The 24,615-nt window shown below is 36.3% G+C and overlaps 2 protein-coding genes across 3 annotated transcripts; one reads left to right on the top strand and one right to left on the bottom strand.

The window, feature by feature from the left end:
- Window positions 1-1,317: 1,317 nt before the first annotated feature.
- Window positions 1,318-11,487, bottom strand: LOC116201481 (probable thimet oligopeptidase). 2 transcript variants are annotated; one of them, XM_031532731.1, is made up of 20 exons: window positions 11,240-11,487; window positions 11,026-11,147; window positions 10,754-10,917; window positions 8,308-8,398; window positions 8,000-8,179; window positions 7,237-7,317; window positions 6,742-6,822; window positions 5,973-6,065; window positions 5,253-5,333; window positions 5,003-5,165; window positions 4,777-4,897; window positions 4,607-4,679; window positions 3,726-3,833; window positions 2,980-3,077; window positions 2,854-2,899; window positions 2,664-2,760; window positions 2,299-2,372; window positions 2,106-2,210; window positions 1,782-1,900; window positions 1,318-1,568 (listed from the first exon to the last, which is right to left on the bottom strand). In XM_031532731.1, exons 1-19 carry the CDS (start codon window positions 11,391-11,393, stop codon window positions 1,814-1,816), a joined length of 2,019 nt encoding a protein of 672 aa, XP_031388591.1. In that variant the 5' UTR covers window positions 11,394-11,487; the 3' UTR covers window positions 1,318-1,568; window positions 1,782-1,813. The 2 variants fall into 2 exon arrangements, with proteins under 2 accessions (XP_031388591.1, XP_031388590.1); XM_031532730.1 differs by having other exon boundaries at window positions 1,820-1,900; window positions 11,240-11,486.
- Window positions 11,488-15,222: 3,735 nt separating this feature from the next.
- On the top strand, window positions 15,223-18,968 carry LOC116200858 (signal recognition particle subunit SRP72). The gene is made up of 6 exons (XM_031531796.1): window positions 15,223-15,462; window positions 15,552-15,688; window positions 16,271-16,623; window positions 17,149-17,245; window positions 17,359-17,640; window positions 17,717-18,968. The coding sequence occupies exons 1-6, from the start codon at window positions 15,327-15,329 to the stop codon at window positions 18,710-18,712; spliced, it is 2,001 nt and encodes a 666-aa protein (XP_031387656.1). The 5' UTR covers window positions 15,223-15,326; the 3' UTR covers window positions 18,713-18,968.
- Window positions 18,969-24,615: the final 5,647 nt, after the last annotated feature.

Raw genomic sequence — 24,615 nt, 5'->3', positions numbered from 1 at the left:
GTATCTAATATTTAGATTAGGGAGCGTGAAATATTTCTCAAAGGAGAACGGCGCACAACGTGTTAATTAAGTTTTTTTCTTGTTCTTGAATAAACTCCGCATCACTATAGGCGCGTATCGATAGCTATATATTGTTGTGGTCTCATGAAGTGCCAAGATGAAGTGTCTTAAAATGAGACTAGTGTTGGTTCTCAAGCTACTGCACAACTCTTATGCCATTTTACTCTTAACTTACTAAATAAATATTAGATTCCTGAAATATATATATATATATATATATATATATATTTGATACTGGTTCTGGCCAACATTTATGGAATTAGCCATCTTTAGAAAGAGCGTGTCTAGCATCTGGAGCATCTTTAAAAGTACAGTTCTAAGGATGCTCCAACAAAATAAGCTTTTCACAATTTAATAAGATAGCTTGCTATTTAAAAAAAGTCTCGTTTTACTCAAAATAACAAATTTTTTATAAAATATTAATTTTATTTAAGAAGTATTTTATTATATTAAAAAATAATAAATTTCTTATTAAATAATATAAGTATCTTACTACTTAACAAATCTCTCATTTTTTATTACCAATAACTATTCAACAATTTGCGACGTGACACCCTCTTATTAGTCTCTATAAATCCTTCCTTTTAAGGAGGCTCCTTATGGAAGTTTAATCCTTTTAGGAAGAGAACGTATACCCAAATTCATTTACAGAGTAATTAAAAATAAAAGTTCATTTCAGATTCTTCCCAAAATCTTTTCTTCCTAATCTTTTTCTGATGATTAAAAACTACTAGGAGACATAGAAATATTAGATTTAACCAACTAGGTAATAGATACTTCCGGCGACCTTCATCGGTCAGGTGGGGGCCAACGCCGCCCCTCCCACCAGCAACGTCCACTTCTCAGATCCGGCAGATCTGTCTGTTTTCTTTTTAATTTTCGATTCATTTTCGGAAATCTAGGAATATAAGAATTGGGCCTAAAGTTATGTGACCTTTAGGTAAATAGGATCTCAAATAATATGAAAATTTCCACACTTATATCACTAAACAAGATTAACTTAATTAAATTAATTAAACACTTATTACCTATAGTACTTAAAAATTCAACATTTACTTTTCAACACTAAAACAAATTTATATGTTATCATCATCAATTAATCATATTGTTGTACCACTTGGTCGCACAAGTACACATGAACCTAAACTTTTTCTTACATAAACATATCATGTTTGCAACTCAATTATTTGGTTACCCCCATCAGTTAGGTATATATCCATATATAAATGACGAAGCTGAACATGTAGAGAGATCATATTGTAACAAGAACAAGAAAAACTTTTTACCACCACAGACGGGAAAATGCTCGAATGCGTCCAGATGTTCGATTCAAAATAAATATTTAGGCAGTGCAAACAATTACATAATCCAGGTATATTCAAAAGCTTACATGGTCACAACAAGCTATGGTCCATTCTGCTGTCAATAAAAGCTTGAACAGAAGGTTCACGTCCAAGAAAGTCCGTCAGAATTTTAACAGGATCCTTTGCCCCTCCCGGGGCCAACACCTGAAATGAAATGATCGGACTACATTTATCGTTGATGAAAAAAAAGACACCGTTGGACTCACACACAGCTGTGCATTTCTTTTTCCTTTTCTACTGAGAAAATAGGCAGTTTAAATTGTGTGTCCATAATACTAGAATCACTGGCCCTTGCAGTAGACTGTAGAGGGACTCATGCAACTGAAGAGAAAAATTCACAGACTAGGTTATCTTCACCTTATCCGAACAAGCTCCAGAGGAAGTCTAAATTATACCTTGTTCCTGAACTTCATGCCCACGTCCGGGTCGAGAAGGTCATCCCGGAACTTCGAGGTGAATATATCAGTGGCAAATACCTAAAAATAGCATTTGTCATGTCAAACAGTATAATCATGATTTCCTCAAAACATGCAACGCAGAAGAGGCAGACAAGTAAGACATGGTTGCCAATCTACTCATTAACTGGGCCAGGTCTAGTCTGATCTTTTCTCCGACCGAGCAGATCCAACAAGCCGGTCCACAGGTTTTAAAATTCGATCAAGTAGCATGACCGAAACCTACCTCACTCCAGATTCGACTGTAACAAGAAGCTTCATAACCGATGGCACTACGTGGAAAACAGGTGGCTGGGTTGGTTCCTTCCAGCATCGGTAATCCCAACATGACCTGAGAAGTCAATGTTCCGTTGAAGCGTTTTTCAAGAAAATTTGATCTATATGGATGTATCTAATCCTACATCTTACAAGTTGCGTACCTTTGGGTGCAAATGCTTAAATAACTCAACAACATCCACATTATCAGCAGAATGTATAATTTGATCAAAAAGACCTGAAAAAGATGGCGCTCATTTCACAGTTCAATAATAATAAGATGTCAAATATTTCCGGCAACTGCATTAGATAAGATTTCAGTTACACAGGCAATAACTAATTTCACACAGCTAAATCAACCCATCCCCACACAAGAACAAATAGTCACCTATGGGAGTCATTAAAAATCAATAACCCTGCAGCAGTAAAAGCTGTGTTTTGCCAAATTTCCTCAGCCTTCACAAAATAGAGTTCCAATGCCATGACATCAAATTCTGAATTGAAAATTGAAGAGATTCAGAAGACTCACTGTACAGAATTTCTTGCTTGAGTTTCAACGCAGAGAAGCCATATCGCCATCTTCGTAGCGATTTACATAGTTCCTCCTTAATGGGGATCGTCATGTCCTTAAGATTACAAATCATATCGAATCACTTAATATGCCAATGATGCAAGTAAATGCAACAGATGAGAAAATGCAACTTTAAGAATATTAGCACCTGATGGAAACCAGAGATCAACTTCAATGAAAGGCTCTCATAACACCTGAAATTCCAGTATTAGTGATTGAATGATGTAAAATCACTTAATATGCCATGAAAGAAAACGCGTTGTAAGTCACTTACCAATTCTCAAACACCTGAGCGGGGATCTCCACAAAATCTGGATCAACACGTAACCCAGAGAATCTGACAAATGAAGCACGATTGCAAATGTGTTGGATCTGAAAAACCAATATCAACCAAGAAAAAGGGTGATCAGCAGAAATAACACTATCCAATAATTTGTAAATGATAGTATTTTCCATGAGGTTGAAATAAACATCTGCTAACCGATAAGCCCATGAAAAAGATGGATATCAGAAAGCAAAAAAATTGAGGAAAAACCTAGACTACTGACATGGACAAGAATTCAGCTATAAGTCTTTAGACATACAACCACATAAGTGAAGCAGACTCTGTGCCTTTACCGCAGAATATGTTTTTTAAATATACTTGGCAATTTTTGCTAATAGAATTTTATTATTCTTCCCTTTTCTTTTTCTTTTTCCTTTTTCTATAAGGAGTACTTTCTCCCCGCACCGGCATACTTCCTTTGCGAGCATACCTGTGCATGTCTTCACCAAGAGGTACAAGTACACTCCTTTAATTTTTGCCATACTCCTAAATAACTATTAAAGCAACATTTGGAGTAAGCTTCAATCTTTCCATTTAGTTTTGGGTCTTCCTGGTAAATGCTCTGTTCCATTTACCTAACTTTTCCCAACGTTTTTTCACTTTTCCTTAAGCAGCTACATCAATGTAACTGTTAAAATCCAAGAACCATATGAACAATCATAAAAAATGTCAAGGGACAAAAGGAGCCAACGTACCACATGACCAAACTCGTGAAAAAAGTTGACCACTTCAGAGAATCGTAGTAGGCCAGGATGAGAATCAGTATCATTTTGAAATTGAGCTATCAGCATAACAACTGGCATCTGGTGGAACAAAAAATGTCCATTATTACAATATTTCTGAAGACATAATGTAGATATTGACGGGCTGACCACAGGAGAACAAGTTTTTTTTTCTTTTACCGCAGCAAAACCCTCAAAAAGAACACATGTTCAATTCTTTAACAGGAAAATACAGTTAAGAAATGCCAAGATTGCGGTGAGTTAGTACTAAGTAGTAAATATCATATATATATGTATGCATATATATATTGTGGATCATAAAGGATTATTCTTTTTGAAAGGCTTTCCAAATACAGGAGAAAGAGGGGCATCAGATATCAGACATGGTGCCGCACTGTACACTGCCCAGAGATCATGAAAATGACAGGCATAATATTCAAAATTGACTACAATTTGAGATCATGTACTGGATATCTAGAATTCCGAACTAGCCTGTTACTTTCAAGTTTAGGTTAAATGCATAGTAAAACACTGAAGAACCGTTATTGCAAGAATTAATTTATCATTGAGGTTATATATAGAAGTTCAGTTTGCAAGTTGAAATGCAGGAAACCAGGGAAAGTTCATGATTACAGTTTTGTCAGCTTGAAGTAGTCTTAAATTTCAAACTTGCCTTACCAAAAGACTTATAATTTCTCCCTTTAAAAGTTGATTCACGGTAAAATATGACATATTATTTACCACGATATTCCGAAATTTGACTACCAACTCCAGGACAAGAAGAACATAAAGGAGAACTTGTGATGATTAGTACAATGAAAATTTTCAGGTAGGAGAGACAGTTTTCCGAATACCTGGCAAATATTTTTGTTACATAATGATCTATTTTGAAGAGCCACTACACAGGTCTGACTGTACTTCCCTTCCCTGTGATGAAAGTTCAGTTCCAAGTTAATTCACTATTCAAACATATAATGTACAATGACAATCAGCTAAAGTTTCTAATCAGGACTAGTCTCCAAACCTTTTGTACAAATCAAGGTAGAAATACCCTAGGGATTCACCAGAACTCAAGTCAAATACTTTAAATAATCGAACATCACGATGCCAGACTTTGGGATCTCCAACTTCTTCAAATCTCAGTCCTGAAGAATGGCAGTCGTGCATTACCAATTAGAAACTGTGGAAGTAAATTAAGAGAGATCTTACACAGCAAAAAAGGACTGAGAAGAAGCTCAAAAAGGGGTTACCAAGGAGGTCTTGAAATATCTTAAAGACCCCAGAAAGAACTAGATTAACTGGAAAATATTGCTTAATGGCCCCAAAATCTAGATCAAACTGCTGCTCTTGAAACCTCTTTATGTAGTATAACAGATCCTCAATGCCAAATGGGAAGTCTCCTTCCTCTCTCTTCTGAAACTCAAGTATTTGGACAGTATGAGACATTGAACGATGGAATTAAGTCATTCCATACACTGACATAAGAGGGAACATAATAACCTTCAATGCCTTCAGTACTGAAAGCTCTCTAGCAGCAAGGTCTGTTAAACTTGCAGAGATGTCCTCTAAGAACTCAAATATCTGAAATGAGATAAGTACATTGTTAAAATACCATACTGTAATGACATAGCGCGTGATTTAAAGAGTAAGGCATTCAGATAATTGCACAATGGCATTTTATCTCATATAGAAATGACTGACTCCCCAGAACCAAATTTATGCTACACTTTCCACACCCTTACAGGAAAAGAGAAAAGCTAAAAAGCAGTTCTTTTTGTTTTGTATTATATTATATGCAGAAGTATATGGTCTGAATAGAGAACAGTCTAAAAATGCTGACAGACCCATCAATCAACTCACCATAGCTATTTTCCAGCCAACTGAACGTAAGGTCTGATATTTCTGGACCGAAATAAGTCCGTTCTCATTGAAGTTTCTTTTCAGTAATATCACACAATATGGGCTCACAGATTAAAGGTGGATAGAACTTCATTGATCCATTTTATCCTAGCCATTGGATACTAAGTCAAATAACACAAACACCCTCATTATGTAAGCCTCGTTTTACACATCTTACTTGCAACCAAGACAGCACTGTGGTCTAATTAGCAAGCTCAACCAGAAATATCACGAGATCAAAGGAGATTTAAATCTGGAACAAGGCCATGTAGGAAAAAAATTAAAAATTAAAAATTAAAATTGCTTAAATGTGATACACACCTTGAATGGTGTTTTTGCCATTCTGTTGTCAAGAACATAGTCTGCATAATTTGAATATCCAAGTAACCTGGCCAGCTTATGACGACATTGAACCTAGAGCCAATAAAGAAAAGCTCAAGCACAACTGGCCTTGCCTCAACTCAGACAAGTCATCAGATGGAAATGTTGAGTTCCCATTAAAAACCACATTTCCCTGCATGCATACTTGAATTTGTGCCCAAAGTTTGCTAGAAGTAATTGATAATAAGAGATCACATAAAGTAAGATAACAAGAATTGGAGTTATATACATCATTTTCTAATAAGCATCAAGTATCAATTGATGGCATTAAACTACAAGCTGTCAGGCATCACCACTTTGTTTGCTCTGATAGAGATAATAAGAATTTTGACAGTATTGAGTCAATATCATGATTATATCTTTGAAATGCCGATTAAATGATGATCCCAAAACTAAAAACTCACAACAACATATTTAATCCATAGCAAAAATTCTGAAATTGCATTTTTGAGATTCAGAATAGATAGTCAAAGAATTGTGTCAATAAGTACTACTGAAAAAAATTAGCTAAATACGAGTACTAACTGACATTGTGCTAGGAAGAGAATTGAAGTGGGTTTTCTCTTATTGTCATGGCCAAAGAGGATGGCCACAGCCATAGGGCGGCTGGAACCAAACGAAAATATCGGTATCATTATCAGCTTGACTTGAATTAAGTTCTTACTTATCCCCTATAAATGCAATGCACACTGGAAAGAAAAGCACATACCAATTTTTCCAGTACTGTAAGATTGACTTGTCCACACCTCTTTCCATAGGCCACCGCTACCGTCCTCCTGGTTTCTCCTACCTTCACATCAATGTGAACACTGTAAATATTCGATTAATGAATCTAACAACACAAAATCTTCATCTGTCAAGAGTGCTGAGCAGCTTCACTGGAAAAAACACAAGGTTAAAAGAACAATACATCCAATTCCATATAGAAGGAGAATGACTTTGCTTTTTACATCTCTAAATGTTTGCCAAATAAGTAAGCTTCTTACTACAGATATTTCCATTCATGACATTCTTTTAGATATGCAGGTACTCCCACTTAAGATTCTCTTTTCTCAAACTAGCAAAAAAATTTAAGCCAAATATGTGCAAGCGAGCAACATCCATAATGAATTAAATGAATGGATATCGAACAAAGTCCAGCAAAATGAATTAAATGAATGGATATCGAACAAAGTCTAGTAAAAAACATTAAAGTTTATCAGACCTTGCAGAGCTCCAGCACTGCGGCAACATGATGACTCTTGAGAGTGACCTTGTATCTACCCGTCTCATCAATGTCTAAACTCTGCAGGTGAATAAACCCAACAAAACACAGAGAGCAAATCAGGAAATAATAGATAAATATAATTTCAATGCAAATGAAAATTGTAACTATACTTATCCCCAAAAAAAAATGACACTAAAATCTTTACTTTACATCAACTAGTAGTACATAAGAAGACACGGTTTAATCATATTTATCACTTTCTCACTCTGTTAGACTTACATATATTAAAGATTTGTAAATTAACACAAGTAAATGAAGAAGCACGGCTTTGGTAACCCTTATTCACTAGATTCAACGCCCGATAACAATTTACCTGGCTGTCTGTTGTCATTTAACCACAGCCACTATTCAACTTGCAGCTGAATTCGACCTTTCCTCTTTAATATCTTCAGAAGTTAAACAAAATAAAGATTTTTTTAAAGTATTTACGGGTGGCAAAACCTCTTTGAATAGGAATGATCTGAAATTCTCAGTAGATGATATCCATCAGTTACCCAGACATACTAACCACTTTTGAAAATGTAAGCATGCAAAACTCTCCACATAAATTCATGGGCAACACAAAATAGATTAATTTATCTATTTGTTCCTCACAGGAAAAGATATTATGAAGTGCAGATCATAGCATTCAATGTACACAGTTTAATTGGTATTGCACAGATCCCTTCTATTGAAAATGTGAAATATAAGCAACATAAACCTTAAGGAACTCAGATGGCAAGCCAAGCAGCACATTCTCGGGTAAGAGAAGATGACTGCGATCATCTTTTAGATTTTGAACATACTGCAAACCCAAGTCATCAATTTCTGCTTTCAACCTCTGTACTTCCTTTCTTTTGGTTGAAGTCAGGTTCAATCCATTTCGCTCATAGTCTTTGACCTGTCACTGATCAGAAGACAATCAACATTGCATTCCAAACTCAAGGAAGATCCTCAAAAAGTTGAAATTAATCATCATACACCAGCATCACCAAAAAAAAAATGAAGAGTCAAATGAAATTTCCTTACCAGACATTGAATATAACATTTGGCTTCAGCATTCATCAATTCACCTCTTGATGCAAAAGCTTTGACAACACGGTATACATCTTCCCTTTGACTGGTTTTTCAAGGAAAAAAAATTGGATCTTAAGGATCAAGGGGAACTTTAAACAAAATAATGGACAGCAAGGCAGTATAACAAACCCATGATGTTGAAAACTGAAAGGTGCTGTTTTTGGAAGAAGTACAGCAACTAATCATCTATGCGAAGATAAGTACAAAAGATTTTAAACCATGTTCTCACAACTTATATGTCAAAAACACTAGCACCGAAACTGCCACATACTCTTTTCTTGGCCAACACAATGGATGCATGTACTAAACCATAGATGTAGACATAAACCAAATACACAAACTCACACTACAAGCACCTACACTCAAATAAACCTCAGTGAACAAGCATAGACACTCCTACCATCAACTTCTGGAGCCCAGGCCACACTCTTACATAGAAGGAATTGTCGTTTATGTTTGGCGTCTATAATTGCTGCTTCTTGGTGTCAACGTTATGGCTATCAAACTCCAGAATCAACTCGTAAGCTCGCATGAGTTTAATAGTCTATTGAGTGGAATTCGCGAGTTAATTCAGTAAATTTGGAAAATTCGTGAGTTGGAAAGATTTGCAAATCCAATTATTATTATATAAAAAAAATTGTTAAATTTTAGAAATTTCCCTCTAAAAAACATATAAATGTCCCTTGTAAGATATTTTATTATTTGAATTTGACCCCAAAAACTTCCTATAAATCCTAGTTAAAGTTACAACTTAACTTGCCCAACTTAATTAAGAAGGAAATAATTTGTATTTTAATCTTAAGTTTTAGAAATTTGAAGTGTTAATAATAAATTATCATGTTCTAGGATAGAATAATATTGCCTTTAATAATTCATTGATTAGCCACTTTGAACTTAAATTTAATATGGTAGAGGAAATTTTGGTAATTTTAAGTATAATAGTTTTATTATAATTTGTAAAAATTTGAAAGTCATATCTACGTAATATTAAGAATACTTAGATCGATCTTTACTTTGAGTATATTATAAATATTATACAGTTACCTATATTATGACGGATATTTTTGTAGCATTTGACGATGAAAAAAACTCATTAGTTTTCTCGTCTTGAGAACTCGTCAAGAACATTTCTAAATGATTTTTTTTAATTTCAATTAATTTCATTTCTTTACGCGTTGTTTATTTATACATTAAACATAGTTTCATGAATTACACTGATTATAGGTTTATGTTTCCCCCCCTTGAACATAATTCCTCGCTTCATCCCTGACCCTAAAGCCTGTTTTTGAAAAGGGGGGAAAAAAAAAGACAGAGAAGCTAAGCAGAGACAAGCCAAAAGTCATGCCCACATGCACCGTGCCCAACATCCCCCCATCTAAAACTAAATTTATAGCAGCATTTTCTTTCTAACTTGAACATTTAGAATCCCGCTTCCTTCTTCCCTTCATCAACATGATATATAGACAGTGACAGAAAAGAGAGACCCCAACTACCTCTCCGTCTATGCTTTAACTGATTGAGCTTCTCCTGGAATCAATTTTAGACTTCTTTTTTTCTTATGCACTTGAAATTTAATTATTTTGGAGTCTAACTTTTATCTTATTTTGTAAAATCTACTTGAAATTATATATTCATACATAATTTTCACACTAAAAATGGCATGCTTTCTAAACCCTGAAACTCCACAAATCAAGTTGACAAAAGGAATATAAGGTACTCCCACCAGATATACTTAAAACTCTCAGATTTCATAACCTTGGTCATCATCCTCTCCCACAACTGCATTTATAGACGTGAAGGAGGACTTTGGTCCAGCAATTATTACTGCCTTTAGGGTATCATATGGGGCTTGAGTAGTCCTTAATAGGCGCCTTCAGTGAACACAGAGTCTCAAAAGTCGACATTGCAAACCAGGATGCAAGCGGATGGTTAAGCATAACTGCTATAAAAACTTCCAGGCAACAACTATTTTTTGTACAGGCTAACGGAGTCAATGAAGAAAAGATAAGACTTAAGATCCATATGGTGGATCAAACAAACCCAAGAACGAGCTGTCAGCGGAGCAGGAAAGACCAGCTCGTGATGGACTCAGGTACACTCAGTGAATTTGTACCAAGATTACCTTGATATAACCAAAGCATTTTAAAATTGTGGATGCAAAATTAGCTGTCAGCTTTCGTCTCATTAACTCAAGACTAGACGAACTTCCGTATTGTCTTGGCATGCCAAATACAGAGTCAAGAGTTTTCAGCTTCATCGGAGAACTTATAATGTGACTGATCACCAGAAATGCATCAGGTAGTACTTTCCTATCCATTTATATAAGAGGTACCACCAAAACGTAAAGAAGCAACAAATGCGAAGCGAAGCCACGACCAAGAATTGCAAACAAACAAACCTGCAAGTTGCAATGTGAGCATCGATTCTCCTCTCTGCTTCTGCACTCGCTCTGCGCACTTCGTCGGACGTAGAGACCAACTTCGGGAACACGCACGACTGAACAAGAGGGAACTGCTCTGCCTCTAATTCCGCTAGCGCAGATACAACATTCGTGTAGTTAACCTGCAAGTCGTCGTGTAAGCTCAGACAACGACAAGCAAATCTGCAGTTTGACTTTGACCTAGCATTTCTACACACTGTCATCAGCTTATATCACAAAAAAGACCGAACCTTGTCGAGTGGAACTGAGGCAACAGCATCGTGAACCTCCTTTGACTTTGCAATTACTCGGTCAGCTAACCTGAGAATCTCGCGAGCCGAGAGATTGACGCGGACATTACAGCCAGGGAGATCTGCAGAGGTCATCCGAATTCAGCGCGAGTGAAACAGAGAATCAGAGCAGCATGAATGTTGTCAGTGTTTGCTAAGGATTGACTCGAACAACCTTTCCTCTGGCGGTTTTTCAGGTGAGACTTGACGGCGGAGATGGCGAGGTTGGCGGCGACGGCGAGGAGGGCGGCCGCGCCGGTGAGGGCGAGGAGCTGCCTCTCTCTCTTCGGCCGGTTCATCTTCTCCGTGTTTGCTCGGCTCTCCTCCATGGAATCCAATCGCTCCTCAATTTCCCGCTTACCGAAGCGGCAACTGCGAGGGAAAATGTTTGGTGCGAAGAAAGGAAGAGAAGAGAGCGAAGTTAATGAGAGTTGGCCTTTTAAAGGGACTCGGAGCGTGACGAGATTTTCTTTTTTTCTTTTTTCTTTTATTTTTAAATTTAAATTTAAAATTTTTGATTACTATAAGTGCGGATTTTACGATTGTGAAAGTCAATTATTGCCTTGGTGGACCCATGGCCAGCCCCGGCCTTGATCGACGCAGTCGCGGGACGGTGTCTTACATGGTTAGGGAAAAGCTTCTACGGTAAATTACGTCTTGTATTCTAACATTTACATTTTTTTTCAGTTTTATCTCATAATTTATAAACGACGCGACACACCCTAAACTTTATATTTGAATTTTAAATTTATCCCACCGTTGGAATTCATTCATTTTCGATGAAAAATTCTACGTAGCAAATAACATAGAGCTGATGTGGAAACATTGTGAGTCCCTTCTATGTTAATTGAGTTGAAAAATTCATCAAGCCAACTTCGAGCTGACCGTTCTCATCACTTGGGCCACCAATTTACGAGTTCTTGAATGCTCCAAAAACGTCATATATAGGACTATATTAGAAGTGAGTAAAAATGAAAAAAAAAAAGAGCCAGAAAAATGCCCTGATTTCCATGATGCAAGTTTGAAATTTCAGAGAATTATATTTCTCAAACCGTATAATAAAATTACGAGTCATTAATTGATGTAATTTCATTGCGACACGAGGAATCTGATCATGTAAATTTTTCTGAACGAGAACGGGACTAGTAGAATTCGCCATTAATGAAGAGTTCACCGGGTGAACTTCGAACCTACATTTCTCATCTTGAGCCATCAATTTACGAGTTATTGGATGTTACGGAAACTTCATATACAGAACTATAGGTTAAAAGTAAGTTTTGAATCAAAAAATAAAGAAATGAACTATAAAAATATTGTTGAAATTCGGTTTTTGTCATTTTAAAAATTTGATGGTTATGTCACTCAAATCATATAATGAAATTACAAGTTATCAATTGCTACAACTTCCTTGCAACGTGAGGAATTTGATTAGGTAAATTTTTTGGGCTAAAAGTGATTCTGACAGAATTCACCGTTAATGAGCTCTCGAATTTTGTCTGTAATGGCGAATTCCATTATGGCCTGTTTGGTTCATGGCAATAAGAGGGAATCGAAATTCCCATTCCAAGCCGGTTCCGTTCCCACGTTCCTCAGTGCAAAATTGAAAAGTCGAAAGATCCCTCAACCTCAGCCACCTCTGGACAGCGCTGCCGCCGCCATTGCCGCTGTCGCTGCCACACGACCTCCTCCATCGAACCTATGGCCAACCTCTCTCGGCCGTTCTCGGCACGAAGAGACCAGATCTAGACTCATCATGCTGAAATCTCACCGGCAAAGGTGAGTTTCGACCGGTGGGAGGTCGACCCGAACCCCTAGCCTCGCCGAGACACGGTTTGGTGTCAAGTTTTTCGTGCTTATCTCTCTTCTTCTTCCATTGCGTTGTCGCCTCCATTGTCGTCGTTGTCCCCTGCCTCTGCCGCCTCTTTCATCGACAAAATCGAGGGAAGCCCGCGTTAGAGAGAGAAAAGTCTAGGTTAGCTAGATCGAGGGATCGGACCCTTGGGCTTGGTTGGAGAGGACAATGCGAACCCACCCGTGGTGCTCATGGGCCTCGTGGCTCCCGGAGCCATGGATAATGAGCTCTGCAAGTTTGAAGCTATGCACTGTTCTTCTTCAGTTCATTTTTTTTCTTTTTCTTTTAATTTTTATAAATCAGGGGCATTTTTGTCTGCTTGATTTCTTAATCATTCTATTCCGAACCAATTACGAATTGCAAACAAACAAAATTCTTTTCATTTAAATCCCCTCTGCTTTTCAATTATATTCCCTCAATTTCATTCCAACAAACGAATCACATGTTAAAGTCATTCTATGTTAGAAAATTCTAGATTATGTGATCCGATATAGTAAATATTCTGCGTATAATTACGAAATATGCAATTACCTAATTTATGATATTGACAGAATTATCGTAATAGCAAATTAAATCTCATATATTCATTCGGTTACTTGATTGACGTATCAGATTAAAGATCGATGGATATAAATTGGTCTATCTCCCTACTCATTAGAGTTACATGCGGAAACATACTATCAAAAGTCTGTGTAACATGAGAGAGTGTCAAGGGAGAGAAACTGATTTATTCCTCCTGAGAAAGGTTTGTCCGGTGAATCTTGCGATGGCCTCTGCTTTTGCATCAGGATTATTTTCTCGTGAGAATTATTTGTTCAGATCCTGGTCTACTCAAGTTATTACCAATAATTCCGTTTACATCTCTATCATAAAAATTCACATGATTAGATTCTTCATGTCGCGAGGAAGTTACAGCAATTTACAGCTCGTAATTTCATTGTACGGTTTAAGAGTTTTAACCCTTTAAATTTTCAAACTTATATAAAGAAAATTAATTTTAAGAGCATTTTTCTAGCGCTTTTTTTCATTTTTTGACTCAAAATTCGCTTCTAACATGTATATGAGGTTTTCATAATATCAAAGAACTCGCAAATTAATGGCCCGAGCGTTGAGAACAGTCAGCATCCAAGAACTCACAAATTGGTGGCTCGAGCGATAAGAACGGTCAGCTTGAAATTAGCCACGATGAATTCTTCAACTCAGCCAATATTAAAGGGGTCTGCAACGTGTCTACCTTAGTGCTGTTATATACCACATTAGAATTTTCCGTCGAAAATGGATGGATTTTAACGGCGGGATAGATTTGAAGTCCGAATCTAAAGGTTGAGGTGTACCGTATTTTTTATAAAGTATGAGATAAAACTGAAAAAAAAAAAAGTATAAATGTTAGGATACAATATGTAATTTGCCCAAGCTTTTATGGTTGGAGTTGGAAGAGCCGATAATACCCCTCCATAACTCTACTTAACATGCAATTCAAAACAACTGGATAGAGGAACCCAAAACCGATCTTGTGAAATGATACCTTAAATTTAACCATGATTTATCTCGTATTAACATCTTCATGCAGTCACATCTCTAGCATCTTTCTTCTCCCTTAAACATGGGAACAAGGACTTACACGTTTTATTCATGTGTTTCTCACTTTGGGAAGCGCAGCCCACCCGACCTTGAAGGACTATCGGTAGATAATGATTACTTATGTCACAGGTCTAGAGTTGTTCAATACATCCACGTATAGGATTACAAAATATGCGACACAATGCTATTTTAAAAAAATATATTATTGTGTTTGATTTTAGAATGAAATAGAGTTAAGTTTTGATTTTAATTAAATTGTAATGATTATATCGTTGAATTATGAGAAAAAGTGTGAAAATGTAATGAATAGTTGACAAAAAGTAATGGTTGTGTTATTAAATTTTAGAAAAAGTAATAAATAGTTGAGAAAAGGTAGTGATTGTATTGTTAAATTGTGAAAAAAATAATGAATCATTGAGAAAAAATAATAATTATATTGTTAAATTAAAAATAAGTGGAGTTAAGTAAGATAAAGTTAAAATTTATTTGTAAATCAATTAAACCGTACAACTTTTTATTGAGTATCGGCACACGGTGTCACATCACAGCGCATTGTAGTTTGTCCTTACCCACGCATGCATACCTGGAGTTTCTTGTCATGGGCCCCATCTTATGGTCCTGAAATCTTAAGCCCATTAGCAGAAGGTCCACTATTCAGAGTTTGGGCCGAGGCCCAATTATGTATGGATCAATGGGCAGCGGAGGAAGAGAAACGCAGAGAGCCGTCGTCTTCTTCTTCTTCTTCATCGACGAGTCGCCTACTGGTTTTCCCTGCAATGGCCGTCTGACTTGCGAAAGAGTTCACTTTCTGAGCCGTCGAAGCAAGAAAATGGCTCCAAAGGCGAAGCCTAAGCCCTCACCGTCCCCGTCGCAGCCTCCTCCCCCCCTCGAGGATCTGTTCACGTCCCTCAGCAAGCACATCCAGCGGTCCGAGTTCAAGCAGGCCGTCAGAGTAGCAGATCAAGGTTCGGTTCTCGAATTTCGCCGGTTTTATCATGTAGTGTTTCGTGCGATTGCTTGGTTCTGATAATGTTGTTTGTATCAATGGCTGCAGTTCTCGGAATTGCCCCCGGAGACGAGGACGCGATCAGATGCAAGGTCGTGGCTTTGATAAAGAGCGATAGTATCGAGGATGCTCTGTCCGCAATTCAGTCTGCTAAGAATTTTCCAGTAGATTTTAGCTTCTACAAGGTGCGAGACTTCAATCCTCTGAAAATTGTATTGATTGCAAATTTGGTTTGGTTCCTGGAGCTCGGATTATTGGTAATCGGTGAATTGTCTCTCATATCTAGATGCTCATGAAATTTTCCATTTGGAGACGCTCGTGATAATTTTCGTTTTCGAGAAATTGAATCGTCTGATTGATGGGATGTACATTGCTTTCAAGAGTAGTCTGAAATACAAATGTGGAAATCTGAATTTTGATCCGGATTTAGAACTGCAGAAAATTGGGTTTTTACCATGAGAGGGTTCTATATGAGAAAGTTTTCGTGCTTAAACTTTCTCGTGTTTTCCCCGTTAGTAGTTACATATCAGAGAAGAATGCCTTTAGAAATAAGCATTGATTGAACTGTTCGAATTGGCACTGAAGTCCATCTCATGCTGTGGATGATATATTGAGAGCTCTTTATATATCTTTTGACAGCTTAACTTGCGGGTCTAACTCTGACCATAGTCTATGGCTTGGCCGAATTTATGCTTTAGTATTACAAATTGACTTGATGGAAGTCGCTTTATGATTTTCTTCTTACTCTGCTGCCTCTTTCTAAGCAGGCATACTGCTTATACAGACAAAACAAGTTAGATGACGCATTGGACTGTCTAAAAAGCCAAGAGAGAAGCACTTCAACAATGCTGCTGGAATCCCAGATTCTATATCGGTTAGGAAAAATGGATGCTTGCGCCGATATCTACCAAAACCTTCTAAAGTCGAAGGTTGAATCGTCAGAAATAAATGCCGTTGCCAGCTTGGTTGCAGCTGGGAGGGCCTCTGAAGTTCAAGGAACACTTGATTCACTTAGAGTCAAAGCAACTAGCAGTTTTGAGTTGGCATATAACACTGCTTGTTCTTTGATTGAAAGAGAGAAGTACTCAGATGCGGAGCAACTGCTCTTATCTGCACGCAGGTAATATCTCCTTGAAGATTTTGAACTCCATTTTTATTGAAACAGATGGTTGAGACCTTTCTTTGCAGTCATTGCATCAGAATTTAACATTTGTATGTATGAGGGAAGATTATCTTTTTGACATTCAACCGGTTTTTTTTAGACTCCTGGATTTCCATGTATTCAATTAGGAAACTAGCATCAAATGTGCAAGCAGCTATTGTAAACAAATATTTACTCTTTTGAAATTTTGCTGTCCACTTATACATAAATTAAAGTTGTAACGTATGTGACTGCCATGCTCAATATGGAATGTGTAAATCCACTATTACATGTGAAATTTTTCATTCTGTGGTTCAAAGAATATACATAGGATTTTCCATTTTGTTTTATCTTTTTTATTTAGAAGAAGCGGTTGAGTAGCATCTTCTTGTATAACAATTCTTATCACTAGAATTGAATTGATTTCCCTTTTATATTTCATGCAATATATCATTTTCTACGATCGAGAGTGATTTAACAATGCTGATTATTCAACCTTCTCAGAATTGGTCAGGAAACGCTGTTGGATGAAAATTTAGAACCTGATGAAGTAGAGATTGAACTTGCTCCTATTGCTGTGCAGCTGGCATACGTCCAGCAGGTATTGCAGAAATGATGAACTTTTATCTCTTTATTATGTAGAAGGTTTCTGTTGATTTTCCTTTTCATGGTGATCTCAAGATGACCAATTGTTGACCATCCTTATTCACTCAGCTCTTTGGACGCACTCAAGAGGCCAATAAAGCCTATACAGGAATTATTCAGCGGAATCTAGCAGATGAATCATCACTTGCAATTGCAGTGAACAACCTCATTTCTTTGAAAGGGTCGAAAGATGTGAATGATGGTTTAAGAAAACTTGACCGCCTAAAAGACAAAGATGCTCAGAGCTTCAAGCTTTCTCGCACGGTGGACTTGAAACTCTTGAGAAAGCAAAGGGAAGCAATATACACTAATCGGGTGCTGTTACTTCTCCATGCAAATAAGATGGATCAGGTACTTAAGTTTGCCCTTGTGGTTCTGTTTTTATTATTTCAATATAATGACACTGCTCATCCCTCTAATATTTCAGGCTCGAGAACTTGTAGCGGCACTTCCTGACATGTTTCCTGATAGTGTGATGCCAGTACTGCTCCAAGCAGCAGTCCTCGTGAGAGAGAATAAGGCGGGAAAGGCCGAGGAGCTTCTAGGTCAGTTTGCCGAGAAGTTCCCAGACAAGTCAAAGGTTGCTCTCCTCGCAAGGGCACAAGTTGCTGCAGCAGCTGGTCACCCTCTGGTAGCAGCGGAATCTCTATCTAAGATTCCTGAGATCCAACACATGCCCGGAACTGTCTCGACTATAGTGGCTCTCAAGGAACGAGCGGGTGATATTGATGGAGCTTCTGCTGTTCTCGACTCAGCTATTAAATGGTGGTCTGATGCAATGACCGAGGACAACAAGATTGGTCTTTTAATGCAGGAAGCAGCTTCCTTCAAGGTTAGGCATGGGAGGCAAGAGGAAGCTGCCAGACTCTTCGAAGAGCTTGTGAAGAGCCATGGGAGTGTAGAGGCAATAGTAGGACTTGTGACCACTGTTGCTCGTGTGGATATCGAGAAAGCCGAAGCTTATGCGAAGAAGCTGAAGCCGTTGCCTGGGCTGAAGGGAGTGGACGTAAACAGTTTGGAGAAAACTTCTGGGGCGAAGCAGGATGAAAGTTATCCTCGAGTTGGGATGGGTGAGGTGCATGAGGAGAGCAAGAGTAAGGAGAAGGCTAAGAAGAAGAGGAAGAGGAAGCCGAGGTACCCCAAAGGGTTCGACCTGGCCAACCCAGGGCCACCACCGGACCCAGAGAGATGGCTTCCCAAGAGGGAGAGGTCAAGTTACCGGCCGAAGAGGAAGGATAAGAGGGCGGCCCAGGTCAGAGGCTCTCAAGGCGCAGTGGTCAGAGATAAACAAGAGGCTGGGACTAATTCAAGCGCATCCAACTCGAAATTAAGCCAAGCAGGCAGTTCCAAGGGGCCACAGAGTTCCACGGCGGAGCAACCCAAGCCTCCATCAAAGTCGTCAAGAAAGAAATCGAGGAACTGACCTGCGGGATTTGGTAATTTTGTTGACTAGTCCTTGAAAAGCATTTATTCCCACCGCTGTTGAGATTTCGTTGTTAGGTTTTTGTAGACTTCTAATTCGATTTGCAGTTGCTTAACGAGCCTCTTTATGGAGAATGATTTTTATCCACTGGGTTGTTAAAGTCACTCCCATGGAAGCACTTACATTTTATTTGAAGAATGCGTTCTTTCTTTTTGACGGTGAGTCGATTTAATTTTAAATCGACTTATACCCTCGATCAGAAACTTTGAAGCTGAACTACTAAGATAGTGATGATGACCACAGCTATTATTATTAATATTGGAGGTCCACCCGCGCTACTCATGGACACATTATGGCAATGTTTGGTAGCAGACAATGGAACCGATGGAGAATCAACAATAAATAAATAGATAAAAGAAATTAAAGAAGTATAAGATTAATGAATGTCAGTTTTTGTAGCATGTAATGGATTATAATGGTACGTTTGATTTTAGAGTTAAAGTAACTTTGATTTTGATTGTGGGAAATGACAAATGATTGTGTAGTGCGTTGAGTTAAAGTTAAAGTTAAAATTTTTGACTTGGAAAATGTGTATTTTTTGTTGTGTAGTGTGTTAAATTAAAGTTAAAATTAAAAATTTTGTGATTTTAATTGCGAAATCAAATGGAACATATGGATTTCAAAAGGCATTACAGGGATGGAAGGGGCCGCCCCTTGGTTTCGCGGATATTGCTAGTTTAATGAAAACTGATTCTCTTACAGGACTAACAAAAGAAATAAAACAAAACAAATGTGATACTATGACTTATATATGTATGTATATACACATCCATTGTCCATTATCATTTACTAAAGAGAGTCACTACGAAGTATAGAATTAGAATAAGATGCGTTACAATTTTCATGTCTAATTACATAAAATATAAACAGTTAAATTTTCATTAAAAAAATTGTCACTGATGAGCTTGATCTATTCATCGTCATCCCAAACTCCATTGCAAATACACCAAGGCAGAGCATCACTTCCTCCTTTTCAGCAAAATCCATTGATAATATTATGCTCTCATATATTCTAGAGTGCGAAAAAGATATCTAACCTTGTTGGCATCCTCATACATGAGAGATCTAACTATCATCCTTTCATCCAACTATCATCCTTTCCTCATATGACGTCATTGAGATTCATCACAAATCAATAATATTTTCCTTATTAGAGGCATCATTGGCCAAAATGTACGAAGCGACGAGCTATTTGGCCTAAAGTTTTGTTGGTTCCAAGAAAACCTTTTTCAAATCTACCAAATGTTCCATCAATTGTCACTCGCTATATTCTCTCCAGTTCTCCTTCCATTAATCTTCTTGGCAGAGCGGTTACTCGCATCTGCAGTTTGACTTTGAGGTGTGTCCTTGCTCCACTTCACTAACTTGACGTCTAGACTCGTTTAGTTTTACAATTAAATTTTTAAAATTTTAACTCTAATTTTAATTATATTCACTACGCAATTAAAAATAACAACGTAATTATTACTTTTTCATTTTTTTTTTATTTTTTTAATCATTCAATTTAATTTTTAATATTAAATTCTCTTAACTATCTATGATTTTTTTTTCATAATTCAATAACAGAATCATTAATTTATCTTCATTATTTATTACTTTTTCATAATTTAACAACACAATATAACTCAATTAAAATCAAAACTCAACTCTAAAACCAAACTTAAGCTGAGCATCTGTTGGATTTTGGCTATGCAAAGTGTGAGGGCTTTATGAAACACTAGGCCAACCATCCATCTCATCCATTCCTACTGCCCAAAATAACTCTTGGAATGGAAAATTATTAATATCATCCCTATCTTCCTGATTGCATTGCTTCCTCCTCTTCTATGTCTTCCATTACATTTTATAAAGTTTCCACACCAACACCTGTTGCATGATGGCAATATTAAGAGCAAACTAGCAACGTAAACACCAAATAGATTATTGTAAAATGCAATTTAAAAAACTTATTTTGGTATTACCTTAACCCGATTATCAAAAACATTATTCTCACACACGATACGCTTCACTTGGTCATTCCAGCCAGATCCACTTGTGTTGAGCGTCTCATAAATAGCATGAGTTTGCTTTTCAAAGTACTGACACGACACTTGATATGAGGTGAAGCCTTAATAGTTGTTCCTAGTACCTTCTCTTTCAAACCTCTTTCGAGAAAAGGTAACGATCACTTTTGAAATGGCCGTCATCGGCTCTCCGTTTTCCACTTTGATCGAGTTCCATCAAACACTCCATAAGTTTATCATCCCCATTTCCGTTTCCATATATGGTGTTGCCACTCCGACTACTACGCGTGATGTAGCAAACAACTCCAAATCTTTGATAATACACGATGAAGAAATATACACATATAGCAAATAAATAAATAAATATCACAATAAAATAACAATGCAAAAATGTTATATCTGTATTAATACACTAAAATACATCAATCCGTATAAAGATATATAACAACTATTAATCCTTGTAGAAAGAAAATTAATACCAATAGCATTAGATTAAAAACTCATAGTTTCACAGTAAAAGCTAAATTATACAAGTACATTAACTTTGAGCCCTAGCACGTAGCAACCCTCTATCGATCAAACATTTGTTGACGTAAATTATCTCGCCAAGCAGTCCAGTGATTAGATATTTCAAGGTGTCAATCTGATCACCATCAATCTCTTGGCCAATTTCCAACTCTGCAATCTCTTTTTCAAAAGAATCAATTGGCTTTTTACATCAGATGTAGTTACATAAAAGTGCATATGCATTCGAATATAATCAAAAGTTTAGCAAAAGCAAATTTGTCCCGTGTAAGACATGCTAATACACACATAAACTTATTTGTTTAACTGAGATATACATACATATATATATCTGTTATTATTATATATGAGAAGAAATTTTTTTGTCCAACTGTCTCTTTATGATATTACTCTTACTATATGTTTGAATTTATAATAACCATTACATGAAGGATAAAATAGTAAACTGACAAAAATACTACCCACTAACTCTCTTTTCATGTATTAAAATAAATTGATAAAAATATTATTTATGAAATAACTCCGCATGTAGTGCTAGTACATGTATAGTATAAGACTGATGTTATATCTTTCTAATAATCAACCTAAAAATTCTTTTGATTAAAAAAAACTTACCCACAATGATATGAGTTACAATTCATAAGATATACAACTAGGTTTTCACTCATGTGATGAACGGATCTAAAGTCTTTAAATAATAATTTTTAGATTTTATTTGTTTTCGTTAGTATTACATTGTCAGAAATTACATTAATTTATCTTTATGATATTCATGTATACATCTAAGGATATGATTGTGTTTAATAAAAAATATTTTAAGTAATCAAATGAGAATATGAATGCATAGACCTAGAAAACATGCGTGATAAATTATATGATAGTTCTATATAAAAGGATTTCTTATAGAAGATTATGGAGTTTTAAAAATTGGAAATGCAAAATGATCCTAAGAAAATTAGAAAAACAATATATATTTTTCTATAAATAATGTATGACCCATTAAAAAGCATAAATAAAAATAATACTTTATCTTTTTGGAAAATTCATTTTTAGTTAAAGAAAATAAATTTCTTGAAGTATATTCAAGTGTTGGTATTATTGAGGGAACGTTAAATTTACAGATGCAAATATATATACATGTAAAGAATAAGGTCTTGTCCCTCTTAAAGACTCTACAACCTAATTTATATTTTTATTATATATATAATTCACCACCGAACTTTTTTTTTTTTAATGTGAAGAATGAAAGGAGTTGTAGTTTTAAATATTTCATTTGAAATTACCTTACAGTGACATTAGCTGTGGAACTCTCATTTTCCTTTCGGGTAATAGTAAACATTTATCCCTCGCAGAATAGGTACATCTGCGAATGGATCCACTAGGCTAATTGAGAAGCAAGTACAGCGAGAAGGCTGAATCTAGAGGCAGCTATACAGAAATTGCGGCACTCCTGGTCAGAATCGTTGTTTCTTCTCGATTTGATGGAAAACAACTGATATGATGACTTCTCGTGTCGTTTCTCACAAAATGCGCCAATATTAGGATATTGATTTTTGGACATTAATCACAAGCAGACCATGAGCCTCGAGTGACCGGCAAAAAAGTGGAAGAACGGGAGGAAATCCCGATTTCCCTCTCCGATATTTAAATAGGAGTGTATCAAAGGAACATAGAAGAATTGAACCTCGGGTTTAGGGATACTTGGAGATATATTTATAGTAGTCATGGGATATCGTAATCTGTGCAGAATATTTGATAACAACAAAAGCAAGTAGATGTACTTGTCACATATAATGATAGAGATAGGAAACAGTATCTCGGACATAAGATATATTATATCAGTAGAATATTTAAGAGATAATATCAAATATATTATGAGATATATAAGAGATAATTGTAGAAGAGATATATCCACAAGATATTGTTACCGGTTTGGTGTATCAAAGTGGGTCTGTGATGGTAAGTCAAGCTGATTTTCTAGTCCCTAACATAAAGTGAGATTTTTATACTGTGGAGCTGTTTGGTTGGATGTAATCTTCAGATTTTCTTGACAAAATCCAAAGATTACCATATTTTACGTCGTTTGGAAGTAAAGTGATTCCTGTAATCACTTCCTGAGTTAAGATTTTAGAACTATGGTTGTGAAAGTTTATACGGTCGAAATACTTGGTATTCTTGGATTACGACTGTAAATCTCATATCTTATTTCTATAAAAATAAATCATATATTATATTATCATCAACATTCCCCATAATCTAATATATTTACAACAATCTTACTTGTCGACTTTTAACTCATGCAAAATGATTTCATAATTAAATTTTGGGAAAACTATAGTTTTGGTCCTTTAGGTTTAAGTGTTTTTCTATTTTCATTTGTTTCCTAATTCTTTTTATATTTTCATCGTTTACCTTTAGACACCTTTTTTTTGGTTTTAGTCCTCATGTTAAAAAAACCCATATATGGAGACATATCAGCAGCCATGTATTGATGACTATTCCACATCAACATTCAAAAAAAGAAAAAGAGAAGTAAATAGACGAAAAATTGATTGGCTTCACCACCCCTATAAGAAAAAAAAATCGAAACTTCTTGAGTTCTGCAAGAGCCTAAACACCATCAGAAAAGATATTTTATCACACATTCCAGAAAATTCATTATTTTCTATCTATGCCATGTTTAATACCATTTTTTTCCTCAATCCACTTCAATTGAATATGCATAACACAACAAAACAACAATTTTCACAATAAAAGACACGACCTTTGATTTAACAAGAGCTAGATTGCAAGTGAAGCTCATCATCAATGAAATGAAATCTCAAAGAAACAAATATTAATAAAGATAGACAAATGAAGACAAGACACGAAATACCCAAGGACACTTCTTGTTGAGCTAACTGATGAGAGCGTGTTGTCAATGTAGAGGACCTAATAATCGCCGATTATAACAGGGTATCGTTGGTTGAGGGTGTAGGTGGCCAGGTGTCGACGTTGTTATTGGGCTAGAAAGAGGTGATTTCATACCACCTTCCAATGTACCTACTCAAATCTAGTCCCCTCACTACTTCCTTTCAGTGGGGTTTTGGTTTTTCCTTGTTTTTCTATTGTTGGGGCGTAGAGCAGTTGAGAGTTTGTCAAGAACTGATGAGGTTGGACTTGGGATAATAGGGATCGATCCTCTTTTATCTCCAACATTCATTATTCTTGTTCCAGACTTGAAGAAAAAAAAGAATACGATGAAGATCACCCTATTGTTGGTGTTTGGGCTTTGAGAGTTGCTGAGCACAGGAAGCCCTTTTCTAAAAACAATTT

Source organism: Punica granatum, chromosome 3 (assembly GCF_007655135.1).
Source record: "Punica granatum isolate Tunisia-2019 chromosome 3, ASM765513v2, whole genome shotgun sequence".
NCBI lineage: Eukaryota > Viridiplantae > Streptophyta > Magnoliopsida > Myrtales > Lythraceae > Punica > Punica granatum.
This window is presented reverse-complemented; position numbering and strand designations above follow the sequence as displayed.

Excerpts from the sequence above, each read along its gene's own strand:
- LOC116201481 (XM_031532730.1), bottom strand. The coding sequence starts at position 11,393 with ATGGAGGAGAGCCGAGCAAACACGGAGAAGATGAACCGGCCGAAGAGA. Across the intron at positions 6,066-6,741 it reads TTACAGTACTGGAAAAATTG|GTTCAATGTCGTCATAAGCT; the intron begins GTATGTGCTTTT and ends TATTGGCTCTAG. Across the intron at positions 2,900-2,979 it reads GCTCAGGTGTTTGAGAATTG|GTGTTATGAGAGCCTTTCAT; the intron begins GTAAGTGACTTA and ends CTGGAATTTCAG.
- LOC116200858 (XM_031531796.1), top strand. The coding sequence starts at position 15,327 with ATGGCTCCAAAGGCGAAGCCTAAGCCCTCACCGTCCCCGTCGCAGCCT. Across the intron at positions 16,624-17,148 it reads CTGCTCTTATCTGCACGCAG|AATTGGTCAGGAAACGCTGT; the intron begins GTAATATCTCCT and ends CAACCTTCTCAG. Across the intron at positions 17,641-17,716 it reads ATGCAAATAAGATGGATCAG|GCTCGAGAACTTGTAGCGGC; the intron begins GTACTTAAGTTT and ends CTAATATTTCAG.